This window comes from Eptatretus burgeri, chromosome 2 (genome assembly GCF_056783735.1).
Source record: "Eptatretus burgeri isolate ZD-2024b chromosome 2, Ebu_testis_v1, whole genome shotgun sequence".
Lineage (NCBI taxonomy): Eukaryota > Metazoa > Chordata > Myxini > Myxiniformes > Myxinidae > Eptatretus > Eptatretus burgeri.
Genome location: NC_140962.1, coordinates 69,237,304 through 69,251,372, shown reverse-complemented (window position 1 = coordinate 69,251,372; position 14,069 = coordinate 69,237,304). Strand labels below are relative to the sequence as shown.

Below are 14,069 nucleotides of genomic sequence, written 5' to 3'. Positions count from 1 at the left end.
AACGTCCTATAGATTTCATCCATATCCGCTGACACAGTTCGACACTAGCCTTCAACAGCGAGACGAATTCTTCATTCTGCATTGTTGATAAGACACCATCGAAATATCGATTTGATGAAATTAAAGAAGCAGCTGAAGCTGCGAATGAATGAATCCCTAAAAACAAAACAGCAACAAAATAAGGCAGGGTTTGGTTAAGCGCACCACTACAGCAGCGCAAGATGTGAAAGAGTTGAAACTTCATACGTCCGATGATTATGATAATGTGACATATCTGCAAGGTCGCAGCTTGTGGTTGCAATATTTCCAGTCGCTGATAATTCCTTGGTCCCCAGTAGCAAAATCTACTATAAAGTTGCTTTTTGTACAAACATAAAACTATCGATTCATTATGGGTGCTGCTCAACACTTTCGTTGCACTTGTTGCTTTCGAAATATTTTCTTACTCACGATACATTCATTGCATTATATGCCTGGAACAAGACGAATGGCAAATATGATTCTGTCATCTGTAAAGTAAGCTATCGGTTTCAAAATAATCATTGGTGAGAGACGAAACAGCTCGTGAATACTTTGTGTAAAGTGTAAACAATTCAGTATTCATACAACCCAATGATATTCTCAACCAATGTCAAAAATGGTGCATCATTACCAACATGTGAAACATTGAGACAAAATAGGACAATGAAAAGTTGAGTCTATTTTTTTTAAAATGCACTACAAAAAAATAATTCGGTGATTATACGAACCATCTTACCTTATTTTGAATAAAATGATGTGATGGCAGAGGCTGCAATCTCAGCTCCTCCATCGGTAATTGCCCCATCCTGAGGACCACCAAAACCTCGAGCAACTTTGAGGTATCATTCTGCATCTTTGTCACAAGTTGCTGATGGTTTTCCAAATCCTCTGGTGTCCAAATCCAATATTTCTTGCTTGGAACATCGACGTGCAGTGTTGATACCCCATCCTGAGGAAACTCACATCCACACAAAGAGCTCTTGCGCTTTTTATGAAGTCTCTGGCTGGAACTTGCTTCCTGCAGCTCACTGAAATGGTGTTGGTGTTGCTCTATCTCGGTCTCTTGGAGGCAAATCTTTGAATCCTGAAGGTCTTCCTCCAGCTGCAAAGGGAGTGTGCTAGGATGTTCCAGGTCCCTCTCAAACTGTGAGAAAGATGTGCTCTGCTGCTCCAGCTCCATCTCCATCTCCATCTTCATATCAGTCTCCATCTCAGTCTGTGAAGCGCATGCGCTCTGCACGTCCAGGTTCCTCTCCGGCTGCGAGGAGTGTGCGCTCTGGAGCTCTAGGTCCATCGCTGGCTGCAAAAAACATGTATGCTGCAGTTCCAGGCCCCTCTCTGACTGGAAAGAACATGCACACTGCAGCTGCAGGTCCTTCTTTGGCTGTGAAGAGCCTGAAGTATGTGGTTCTAAATTTCTCTTCAACTGTGAGGAGCATTTGTTCTGTTGCTCCAGGTCCCTCTCCAGTTGAGAGGAGAATGCGCTCTGCTGTTCCAGGTCCCTCTTTAGCCGAGAGGAGTGTGTACTCTGTTGTTCCAGGTCCATCTCTAGCTGAAAGCAGTGTGCACTCTGCCGTTCCAGGTCTCTTTCCAGTTGCGAGCAGCGTGTGCTCTGCTGTTCCAGGTCCTTCTCTAGCAGAGAGAAGTGTGCACTCTGCTGTTCCAGATCTCTTTCCAGTTGGGAGCAGCATGTGCTCTGCTGTTCCAGGTCTCTCTTTAGCCGAGAGGAGCGTGTACTCTGTTGCTCCAGGTCCATCTCCAGTTGAGAGGAGAATGCGCTCTGCTGTTCCAGGTCTCTTTCCTGTTGCGAGCAGAGTGTGCTTTGCTGTTCCAGGTCCCTCTTTAGCCGAGAGGAGTGTGTACTCTGTTGTTCCAGGTCCATATCTAGCTGAAAGCAGTGTGCACTCTGCCGTTCCAGGTCTCTTTCCAGTTGCGAGCAGCGTGCGCTCTGCTGTTCCAGGTCCCTCTCTAGCTGAGAGGAGTGTGCACTCTGTTGTTCCAGATCTCTTTCCAGTTGGGAGCAGCGTGTGCTCTGTTGCTCCAGGTCCCTCTCCAGCGGTGACATATTTACTCTCAAAGCATGTATATTGAACACATTTGATGTTGCCTCACTCTCAATTTGCTCCATTTCCAATCCTTGGTCCAATTCTGCGACTTTCCTCGTCCCCAGCAAATCACGCAATAATTCCCTCGACTGCAAAATATTATTAGCAGCATATTTTCAGAAACAAGTTCATGTCAGCAAGTCAACTCATGACTTGCCATTAGTAAAATTATGAAATAAATAGTAAACTCACCATACCAGTAAACATTTGCATCTTTCCCAGACGTTACCAGCCAAAATCTCAATCGTTTTCAAAGACGGACTCCGATTGTATAACCATAAGTTGGCATGAATCTCATGTAATAAGGAACAAAATAAATAAACCGAGTTTTTGGGAATTTTGCTCAGAAAATAAAGAGTTATAATCGGCCAATTGTGCATCACGGCTCAATGCAGAGAGCTGTCCATCATTGTGAGTGTGAAGAGGCGTGCCCAGTGCAAAAGTGAGAGCGCAGTTAGTATTGCGTTTTCCATTTGGAATACTGGAAGAAAAATTGTTCTTAACAAAACGTTTTAATTGGAAAAAAAGAAGCTCTTCCATTCTGTTTTATGAATGGCCAGATATTATGGAGTACTTCAAAAACAACTTTTTTAACATAAACACCTAGGCTCATAGAGAGGAGCTTAACGACAAAGCACAACAAGTTTACAAACAACAAAGGGTATGGTGGGGTGGAATCATACACAAGGAAGAAAATAGAAATAGGCCAAGAAAATAATAGAACGAAAAAAGGATGAGCGTGTGTCATAAGACAATGTGGATGTGTGTGGGTGAGCACATGAGGTAGTGCGTGATGGGCAGCACTTTGGAGAAGCCTGGTGTTGGCTTAGTGGTTAGGGTGGCGGCTTGGGATCCTAGGGTCCTGAGTTCAAGCCCCGTTGGGCTGCTGAATTAATACGAGGTTGACTCAGCCTGTCATCCTTATAAGGTCGGCAAAATGAGCACCAGTGTACTGGTAAGGGGGACACTGCATCAGCGGCATAGCCGCGTCCCAACCAATGATGCAACCAGCAGCCACAGGCTGCACTCGATAGAGAGAGCACATTGGAAGCCTGGTGAACTGTTGGCTTTACGGTTCGGTGGCTGGCTTAAGAGCCTTGGGTCTCGAGTTCAAGCCCCGGTCGGGCCATTCAATTAACAACAGGTCGGGTTGAATCAGCATGTCGTCCTTTCGATATCGGCAAAATAAGTACCAGTGTACTGGTAACAGAGGCATTGCATTAGCAGCATAGCCGCACCCCCAGAAAATGATGCTACTCGCAGCCTTGTGCTGCACAAGAAGGAGGAGGAGGCAGCACATTCAAAAAAAATTGAAGGGAGGAGGATGAGATCATGGTCAGAGAGAAGCTATTCTGCAATCGGGAGAATAAGGGGACAAATGAATGCAGTTGGGCAAACGGCCTGGAGGGTGCTCTGATAAAATATTCGAAATAAAGATCAGTACTCAAGAAAACGATGTGTGACATTATAATATGTATTATCTCAAATCATTATATTTCCAAATGTGTTGCTTACCACAATTTACATTGTTATATGGTGTAACAGGATTCAGATCCTTACAAGGACAAATTATGTGTAATGGAAGGATAGTATAAGCATGTAGGCAGGTCAAAGAGAGATCGTTATAAAGGACGATAGTCATAAATCATGCAATGGAATGGCAAGTCAGAGAGGAGCCAGAACTTGCATCAACTTTTTTCACAAGGTCAGTTATTTCATCACAAGATCAAAGTTCCACCATGCTCATAAAACTATATCAAATAAAGGAATGACATACCTGCTGTAACTGCTCATGAAGAGCAAGTACTTGGTTTGTGAGTTGCGTAACTTCCTGCTGTACAAAATTACGGCTGTTTGTGGCATCCCTCAAGCTCCTACTTAATTGCATGATGACGATGTCTCTCTGCCGGATTGCATCTTGGAACTACTTGTAAAAAAAAAAAAAAACAGGATAAGGTAACAATGATACAGTCACTTAATAAATTCCTCATGAAATGCTATACTTTTATAAATTAAAAAAAAACTTTAAAATATGTCCAGTGGCAAAAATAAACTTGGCATGTCAGTTAGAAATAATGCAGCAGAAACTTTTATTTTACTTTTACAGAAACAGTTATTTTACTTCCAACTTCAACTTGCATTAAAAATGATTTTGTCTAAAATCGAGATCAGTGTTGGTAATCGGCACAGGTCGTGATCCATCGCTATCGCCACACCGTGGAATGCTGTACCGATATGATCATACTGGGATCGCCTTCAGGCCCCCCTAACAAACGGACGCCAACGTTGTCAGGCGGAATGAAAACCCGTCATTCTTGTTACAAAAACAGTTAAAATTGATGAAAAAAAAAAATCGGCCGAAATTGAAACCAACACAGTAATTTCGGTCGCAATAGCAAATATAACCGAAACCAACACGTTTAATCTACACGCAAGAACGGTCGTGACGGACACAAGAATGGTCAATCCCGAAATAGAACGGTGGGGAATGGAAGCAACATCAGTTATTTCCGTCGCGAAACGGCGGAGAACGAAGCGAAAGAGATTCATTCCGGTTACCATAACGTGGGAAACATGGCGGCTTGAAAAGTTCTTGAAGTTATGGTGAGTTAACTTTAACGTAGTCTGCCGTGAATATATCATGTCTGTTAATGAAAACCCGTTTGTGGTTCGGGATATTATACAAGCAGCGATAAATACGCCCTCTTGACTTAATGTGTGGCTGACATTTCATGAAATTCGTGCCCCCGTGCTGCAGCGATCAGTGACGATTGATCGTTTATATTTGCAAGAGGTAAAATTTGATAGTAATAATAAATTGCGAATTCCAATAAAATAACAAAGTAAATATGAAGTAAAAACTGTAAAAAGATCCCATACACGATCCCCGATGTTGAACTGGGCATACACAACTCGCGATCCTTCACTCGGGGGCTCGAGTGAAGGATCGCGTACTACCCACTATATATTATTTATATTACATTTATGTTCGAGGCACAAGCACTAAAAATTTACATACCGTAACAGGTCGTTCTACTGCATCCGCCATCTTGTTCGCACTACAGTAACCGGAATGAACCGCTTTTGTTTCGCTCTCGGACATTTCGCGGCGGAAATAACCAATCTTGCTTCCGTTCCCTACCGTTCTATTTCGGGATTGTCCTTTCTTGTTTCCGTCACGACCGTTCTTGTGTGTAGAATAAACGTGTTGGTTTCCATTATATCTGCTATTGCGACCGTAATTACTGTGTTGGTTTCAATTTCGGCCGCTTTTTCATCAATTTTAGCTGTTTTTGCAACAAGAATGACGGGTTTTCATTCCGTCTGACAACGTTGGCGTCCGTTTGTTAGGGGGGGCTGGCCTTCATCCCGATATTGCTATCGCAGATCACTGACTCGGCTCAGGATTTCTAAAGCACACCCGATTCATATAAAATAATAACCATGGCAACTGCTTTTTAAAACCAGCCACGAGGGCAAAGAAAACTGAGATTGCTTGTACGGGTGCACCGGTGCATGGATGCTGAGGGTTAAAAGTGAAAACATAATGCACTTACTTCCTGTTATGTCTTGATGTCATACATTTAACCGTTCCTGTCACATGTTTAGCCGAGTGCATCAAACCTTTTAAAATGATGTACAGCATTTAAAGATTGGAAACACCTTTCTTCGATTTGTTGGTGATATCTCTCTGGTGTAAATTTTGTTCAATTCGATTTGTTTGTTTTTTTCATATAGATTTTTTTCGTTATATTCACAATTTCAATACCCGTATATCTATATGGAAAATTATATCGATATAACCGGTATATCGATATATCGCCGGATTCTAGCAGGACATCTATACATTAAAGACAGAAGTTTCTGTGTCACCAATTTTTTCAGAGATGGCGAAATGGATCTTCGTCAAACTTTCAGAGGTTTATCGGTGAGTGCTGGAGAGTGTTATAGGCAAAAAAACATTTTTTTTAAGTCGGATTTTATTTAATTTATTTAATGGCATAAACCTTATTCACAGTATGGAACAAGCTCTGCAGGAGGGGTCCACAAATGAGATCCCAACTGTAGTGTCCGAGGTGCAGACAGACGTGAGAGTGAAGTAGCGACTCCGCTTTATTGCCCGATCGGATGCACACTACAACAACCCCTAGCGGGCGAGTCATGATATATGAAACCCAACCATATGATACAGCACACTCCTCCCCTCGTAAAATGACAATTCTTATGATGAAATGACAATTATAAAATGACCAAATGAAACCAATCAACATTCAAAATCCTCCAAGTACCGCGGTCGTTTTTTGATCAGCCTTGGGCGGTCAGCGCCGCCAGATGGCCCAGGCTCAGACGCCTCCTGGCTAGGTCGAGGTGACACCCTCGCCGGACTTGCACCATTCGCAACAACAACTGCCCCCGGCCGACAAGCTTACTCATCTCCCACGGGCAGGACTGAATCAGGTGAACACCCCGTGGGTGTTGTCACGTCTGGCCTTGGCGATACAACGTCTGGCCTCAGCGACATCACATGTGGGGGCCCCATGTCGCTCGGCATGGGGAGGGGGGGTGACGCTGAACAGCGATCGTGCATTTGGTCCACGTGCCGCTTCCACACCTCTCCACCATCAGTCCGCACCATGCAATTTCCCGTACCAATACCACAGAGACCACAGCCGGCACCCATTAGGAACCGTGGTAATAATCGCGTACCATTACCCGCTGTCCCACATCAAAACCGCACACCAGCGTCGGGCGCGACACCGCCCCAACAACCGACCATCCAGGTCGCAGTAAATCCAGTCTGGACTGCAATGCCCATCCATAGAGACGAATGGCAGGAGAATCGCCCGTGGCAGGATGAATAGCGTTTCTGTATTGGAGCAAAAATATATCAACCACTGCCTGCACAGGTGCAACCTCTCCACTATGCAAAGCCCGTTTCAACATTTTCACAAATGATTCCGCCTGACAGTTCATGGCAGGATGATACGGTGCGGACCTCAGATGTCGAATACCGTTTTGACGCATAAAATCACCAAATGCACCTGCGATGAACTGCAGACCGTTATCAGAGACCATAATCTCGGGTATTCCTTTATTCGCAAAGATTGTCCGCAGTTTTTCTACCATAATGTTTGCCAACGTATGCTGCATTACTACAACCTCCGGCCATTTAGAGAAAGTATCGATCACAATCAGAAACATTTTGCCTTTAACAGGACCAGCAAAATCCACATGGACCCTCTGCCAGGCCCTGTCTGGGATCGGCCATAGTCCCAAAGCTCGAAGTGGATTATCAGCATCTGCCTGACAAGTGGCGCAATGCTTAACCATCTGTACAGTCTTTATCCAACCCCAGCCACCACAACAGGCTACGAGCAAGACTCTTGGTCTTCATGACTCCAAGGTGACTGACATGTAGTTCTTCCAAACAATGCTGCCTGAACTTCGGTGGGATCACCGCCCTCATTCCCCACATAACGCACCGTTGGACCAATGACAGCTCCGATGCACACGGTGCAAAAGGCTGAAATGCCAGTGTTGAAGGTAGATCGCTCCAATTCCCCATAGAAATCGCCTGAACGACACGGGCGAGAACTGGATCATGAGCAGATTCCACCGTGACCTGTTTGGCCGTGACCGGCCCACTTTGGACCTGGCTCAGTGCAAACACATCAACCCGGTCGGCTGATTCAGACGAAGCTGGACCCTCCACGCAAAGCAAGCGCGAGAGACAGTCGCAGTTAGCATGCTTCTCGGTGCTTCGGAACCGAATATCGTAGCTGTAGGCAGCAAGAAATAGACACCACCACTGTATTCGCGTGGCCGCCACCACCGGCACCCCGCGTTCGGGTTTCAGGATGAATTGAAGTGGTTTGTGATCCGTCTGCAAAGTGAAATGCCGACCCAGCAGGTATTGATGAAACCTCCGCACACCCCAGACGAGGCTGAGAGCTTCGTGCTCGATCTGGGCATATTCCCGCTCTGCTGTGGACAGGGTCCGTGATGCAAAACAAACAGGCCGCTCAGAACCATCGTCCATCCTGTGGGACAGCACCACCCCGATGCCGTATGCAGAGCTGTCGCATGTCAATAAGAGCAGACGTGCAGGCTCGTAGTGCACGAGGACCATATCCTCTGTGAGCAGCAGCTTGACACGGTCGAACGAAGCCTGGTGTGCAGGCCCCCAGGCCCAGCGCTCGTCCTTCCTGAGCAACCGTGTTAACGGCGTAAGCTGCGAGCTGAGCCCACGCACGAATCTTTTGTAATACTGTGCTATACCAATGAATGAGCGCAGCTGCATCTTGTCGCGAGGCAGTGGCATGTGCTGAATTTCCTCCACCTTCCGAGGACCTTTCAACAGCCCCTCCGGCGTGATGATGTGCCCGAGGTATTCCAAGCGCTGCTTGAAGAATGCGCACTTGTCCCTGTTCAAGCGCAGGCTGCACGCTTCCAGCTTCGTCAGTACTTGGGCAATGTTCGCAAGGTGCTCGTCCGCCGTTTTCCCCGCAATGATCACATCGTCCAGGTCGGTTTGAGCGGGCAGGCCAATGCAAACCTGATCCATGGCTTTCTGCCACAAGGCCGGGGCAATCCCAAAACAGAGTCGGGTATATCGATAGAGTCCTTGACAGGTGATGATTGTCAAAAGGTCGCTACTCCTGGAATCCATCGCCAGGTGAAAATATGCATCACGCAGGTCAAGCTTCGTGAAGTATTGACTCCCTGCCAGCCGTGCATATATATCATCGATTGACGGCAGCGGATACTGCTCCACGCTGAGCCCCAGGTTAACCGTGGTCTTGAAGTCCCCGCACAATCGGACGTCTCCATTCCGTTTCAGCACCGTGAAGAGCAGGGTGGCCCAATCTGAGTACGACACCCGTTCGATCACTCCACAGGCCTCCAGCCTATCCAGTTCACCCTTGACCTTGTCCCGCAGGGCATACAGTACCGGTCGTGGTTTACAAAAACGAGGAACCACCCCCTCCTTCAGGAAGAGCTTTGCCTGCACGTCCTTGAGTTTCCCAAGGTCGTCGCAAAACAAACCTTGATATCTTTGAAGAATCTTCTCCAACTGATCCTCCCATCGGCTCGGCATGGGTTGCACCAATCAGTCTGGGGTGTGCGGAGGTTTCATCTTCCGCACAATGTCCTGAAACAATAGTGTGTCCCCACTGGGCTTGTCCGGCGCCACCAAATCACTCGGCAGTCGATAGCGAGGCGGGCAACATTGACTTTTGCTTGCTCTCATCGACCACGTCATTCACATGGAAATAGCACCCCAATTGTTCCAAAAACAATTCAAAATTGTCCCCGACAAAAACGGGCACCTCTCCGTGCGCCATGACCCGGTTATCCCATCCTTGTCGTCAATTGTAGTGTCCGAGGTGCAGACAGACGCGAGAGTGAAGTAGCGACTCCACTTTATTGCCCGATCGGATGCACACTACAACAACCCCTAGCGGGCGAATCATGATATATGAAAACCAACCAGGTGATACAGCACACCAACTGATCCCACAGATGGCTACTTCCCTCAGGACCTGAATACCCATGCACATCCCACCTGTTTCAGGGATCAGTGGAGTTCAGCGATCCTGGGTGGCTTCTTCTTGGAGATAGAAAGCTTGGAGGCAATTTAAATGAAACTTGGATGAAGGAGTAGGCTATTTGGTAAATCATGCCTGTGATTTATCCACATCCAATCAATCTAATCTTCATCCATTTTGCCCATTATATCAATCAATTCAACAGAATCTAAACATTGAATACAATGCTGCCGGTACATTGCAGCAGAATATCGAACAGCTTGAGCCGATTGCAATTTCTTCATAAATTGCGTCTGTTTGATCACGCTGAAATATGGAGTCACCAATTTGTTTGCCCAAAAGCGAGAGCTTAGGAGCTAACAATGTGTGTCCTTCCAAGTTAATTTAATATCAGTATTGGCTCCAAATTAGAACCAATCTTTGTCATGTATACCAACAAGGGGCTTCATGTAGCAAAAGCTTTAGCTGAGGGGCTTGATCGACAGGTTCATCAATATGGTCCCATTCCATGTGGATGCCATAGCAGCAGAGATGGTGACTTGAGTCGGCGACTTGGACTCAAGTCGCACTCGAGTCACAAATTTTGTGACTTACGACTTAGCCTTAAAGACGACACTTGAGCTGGTCGAATTTTTGTAGAATTGTTGACAATGACGATGAATGAATGAACACCATATCAAAAGAAATATATTTCAGTGATGTGTTTGTGACCAATTTTCATTTGATAACACATCTGGTAGGATGTGATTATATTTATAAACAAAGACCGCCGGAGTCGTGCAACAAAGGGAGCACCACACCCTCAGTAAATAGATCACACCGAGCTGAGAAAGGTATTAGTTATTCATCGCCCAAAGTGCCGATGAGCTCCGAGATTCTGATCGCACACACGTGTCTTGTGGAGTAAAAAACAAAGGAGGTAAATTATGGAGAAAAGCAATTAGAGCTCGAGTATCTTTCATTACATGGATTCTACGTCCTTGAATTCAGTAATCGTGTATGCTGAATGGCATACGTATGAAATTATCATCACCGCTGCTCAGTTCATACCTATTTAACTTCTTCCTTGTTTTTTTTATTTTCAGTATACATAATTTTATGGCTCATAACGGAACGAAAATACACACACACGTAATGGTTTGAGCTTTCAGTGGACGTTCTCACCATTACACCGTCAAGACTGAGCATCGCTGCATCACTTTCTGATACTCTCTGCGCATGCGCACTTCACTCCATTATCGGTAGTCTGGTGGAGATGCTGAGGGTGATTTTATCTCCTTATAAACATTTTGAAGGTACAAGGAATTTAAAGAGTGCTGCATAAATTTCAGATGGCCCATCTACAACATCAAATTTCATTTCTCACCGAAAAAGTCACTCGTAGAAGTACGAGGGAGAGTCAAAAAGAATCCATAACGATTTATTAAAAACTGTCTTGTGTTGACTGCATTGCTTATTGTACTTGCAGGTACAAACACAAATTGTCTGTGCCATTGTGACGTGGTTTCAGCCTTCAGCAGACAGGAATATCGTTGTAAGGGAGTTGACATGACCGTTCCGCTGTCCATTTGCATCAAAGAATAGCAGCATGCAGTGGTACGATTTTTGTGGGCTGGAGGTGTACCAGGGGCAGAAATCCATCGCAGACTTTCAGCACAATATGGGAACAGTGCTTTATTGCAGCGGAGTGTGTACGATTGGATTACCACGTTCAAAAACGGTCACACAAGTGTCACTGATGATGAACGATCTGGACGCCCATCCACATCCACAACAGAAGAAATCATTGAACGAGTCAACGCCATGATTCTGGATAATGGATGGTCGACTATTGATGAAGTGGCACAACATCTGAACATCAGTGATGGCCCTGCACATGAAATCAACAACCAACTTGGCTTTCAGAAAGTTTCTGCAAGATGGGTTACAAAACAACTCACAGAACAGCACAAGTGCAACCGTGTGACAATCTGACAAAGCCTTTTTTAACTGCTTTCATCATGAAGGGAATGCTGTTTTGAGACACATTGTCACTGGAGATGAGATATGTATCCACCATTATGAACGAGAGCAAACGCCAGAGTATAGAGTGGAAACATCCGACATCACCGGTCAAAAAGAAGTTCAAAAGTCAACCATCGGCCCTGGGACTCACAAGGCCCACTTTTGGAACACTATCAAGAGGGAGGGGGGGGGAACAACGGTAAACAGTTTTCTCAGAGCATACAGAACATTGTGAACCGATGGACTAAGTGTGTTGAAAAGGAGGGGGACTGTGTGGGAAAGTTATAATATTTAAATAAAAATATATTGCAAATACTTTTTGACTCGCCCTCGTAAGTTTTATTTTCCATTGGAAGTTCGAACACGTTTCGCCTGTAACTTTCGAACATTTGCACTGCACTAACAGCAACACTGAGCTTTACACATCACTATTAAAGTATTAAAAGCTGACACACTGTGCTCTATTCACCCATTTATTCAACACCTCAGCGTTTACTCACTTAATTATCTCGAAAGGATCGTCAATCGGCTTCAAAATCAGAGGCAATAACTTTTTAATTTCTCATAATAAATGGCGGGTCCATAGCCAGATGTGACCACCGTACACCATAGTTTATATATCATCAGTTTATTGAGGTGCCCTCGGGTACATTATTAGTCGGGTAGTCGGTGCTCATTGTCGCTTGTTTGTATTATGTCCTGTGGGCCTTCTGAATTTTTTTGTGAGAGCCAGCCTTTAACGCGAGTCACGATATCTGGGAAAGATCCATGTTTGCGAGATTAAGCCCATGTAATGTCGGTGATGAATATCAGAGAATTTCTTCCGTGTCAAATTCAGAATTCTGATCCAATTCGCAGCAAAAAAAAAAAACCGCATACCCTGCACAGCCTGCAGCGACTGACCGTGACACAAACCGTGACTCTAGTAAGGGCATGTTTATACTGTACACTTATAGATCTATAGATCCACATGCTGTATACATGTGACAAGATCAATTTGGTGATGAGTGATATTAAGATCTCATTTAAGGAGTGAGCAAATGGTTCACATTTTTTTGTACGCCGAGTTGAGGCTCGTGGAAGAGCTAATACACAGACACATACAACAAGGCAGGAGACAAGAGGGGTGGGAGAAAGTAGCACAAAATCGTGGGGAACAAAGGCAATAGGAGATCTTTGGAAGGTAGAGGGATGTGGCAGAGTACACGGGGTAAACAAGATGGTACTACAGGGACTTTCAGGAAGGAAAACAGGGAATTTGATGGAGTTGGGTTTGGGGTGGATTATCAGGGGTAATAAAGATCAAGATTTTGGATGGGGGAACATATGAGATGGTGGTTAAAAGCTGTTTTGAAGACCTGGAGGGAGGGTTGGGAATGAAGAGTGTGCGGGAGTTTGTTCCAGATATGAGAAAAAAAGAGGAATGAAAGAGTGAAGGTGAGCAGTGATTCTTGATTTTGGCAGTTTCACCAAAAGGGGGGTTTTGGTGGACATTGATCGCCCTGCGGAAATATAGGGAGAACAGATCACAGACAGAGCAGGGGGGCGGGGGGAGGGAGTGCATGACTGGAGAGGAGACGGTAGAAGATAGAAAGACCACCAACCTGCCTCTGGTAAGAGAGTGAGAGACCCAAAGACTCAGCCTCATCGCAGGAGACACAAGATATATGATGATCATAAAAGCCTTGGTTTCCATAGCGTGAAGGGGAGCAGTACTCACCCAGAGGGGGGAGCAGTACTCATCAGACTGCAGATGAAAGCTTTGTAAATGGTTAGAAGCTCCAGTGTGCAAAGGAAGGACTGCACAACGTAGGATGTCCAGTCGGCAACTGGCTTTGGAGGCCAGGTTGGAAATGTGGCTTTACCAGGAAAGATCATGGCAGATAGTGTGATCCAAAAGCTTGAATGAAAGGACTTATTCAAGGGGATTGTTGAGAAAATCGATGGGGGGGGGTCCAAATGGTCCTTTCGAAGAGACATAGCGAGTGTGAGATTTGTCAGGATTGAAAGACATATTCCAAGTGTTTAACCAGCTTGTGATTTTATCCAGATCTGCAGAGAGTGAAATGGCTGCTGCCTACCGATCAGAGGGAAGAGATATGGTATGCAGAGGGTGGAGTCATCAGCAAAGAGACAAAGAGGATTTCCCAGGGAATCTGAGAGATCATTGATGAAAATGACAAAAAGCACACGGCCAAGAACACTGCCTAGAGGAACTCCAGCCTGGACGGGAAGAGGGGATGAGAGAATTCCATTAAGAGCCATGCGTTGACTGCGACAGGAGAGGAAGTCCACGAGCCATGAGTGGAGATTGCCTTGGATACCACAAGAAGAGTTTGGTGAGCAGTGCGGGATGCCAGACTGTATCGAAAGCTTGTGATACGTTTTG

The 14,069-nt window shown here is 45.5% G+C and overlaps 1 protein-coding gene across 3 annotated transcripts in view; it reads right to left on the bottom strand.

Annotated features, from left to right (window-relative positions):
* The window catches only part of LOC147032238 (uncharacterized), a 130,010-nt gene that overhangs the window by 75,811 nt on the left and 40,130 nt on the right, over positions 1–14,069 (bottom strand). For all 3 annotated transcript variants that reach the window (XM_085869662.1, XM_085869663.1, XM_085869664.1), the window contains exons 4-5: positions 3,904–4,050; positions 758–2,215 (exon numbers count right to left, since the gene is read on the bottom strand). In XM_085869662.1, the coding sequence (XP_085725788.1) occupies positions 758–2,215; positions 3,904–4,050 (1,605 nt within the window). The remainder of the gene's footprint in view (positions 1–757; positions 2,216–3,903; positions 4,051–14,069) is intronic.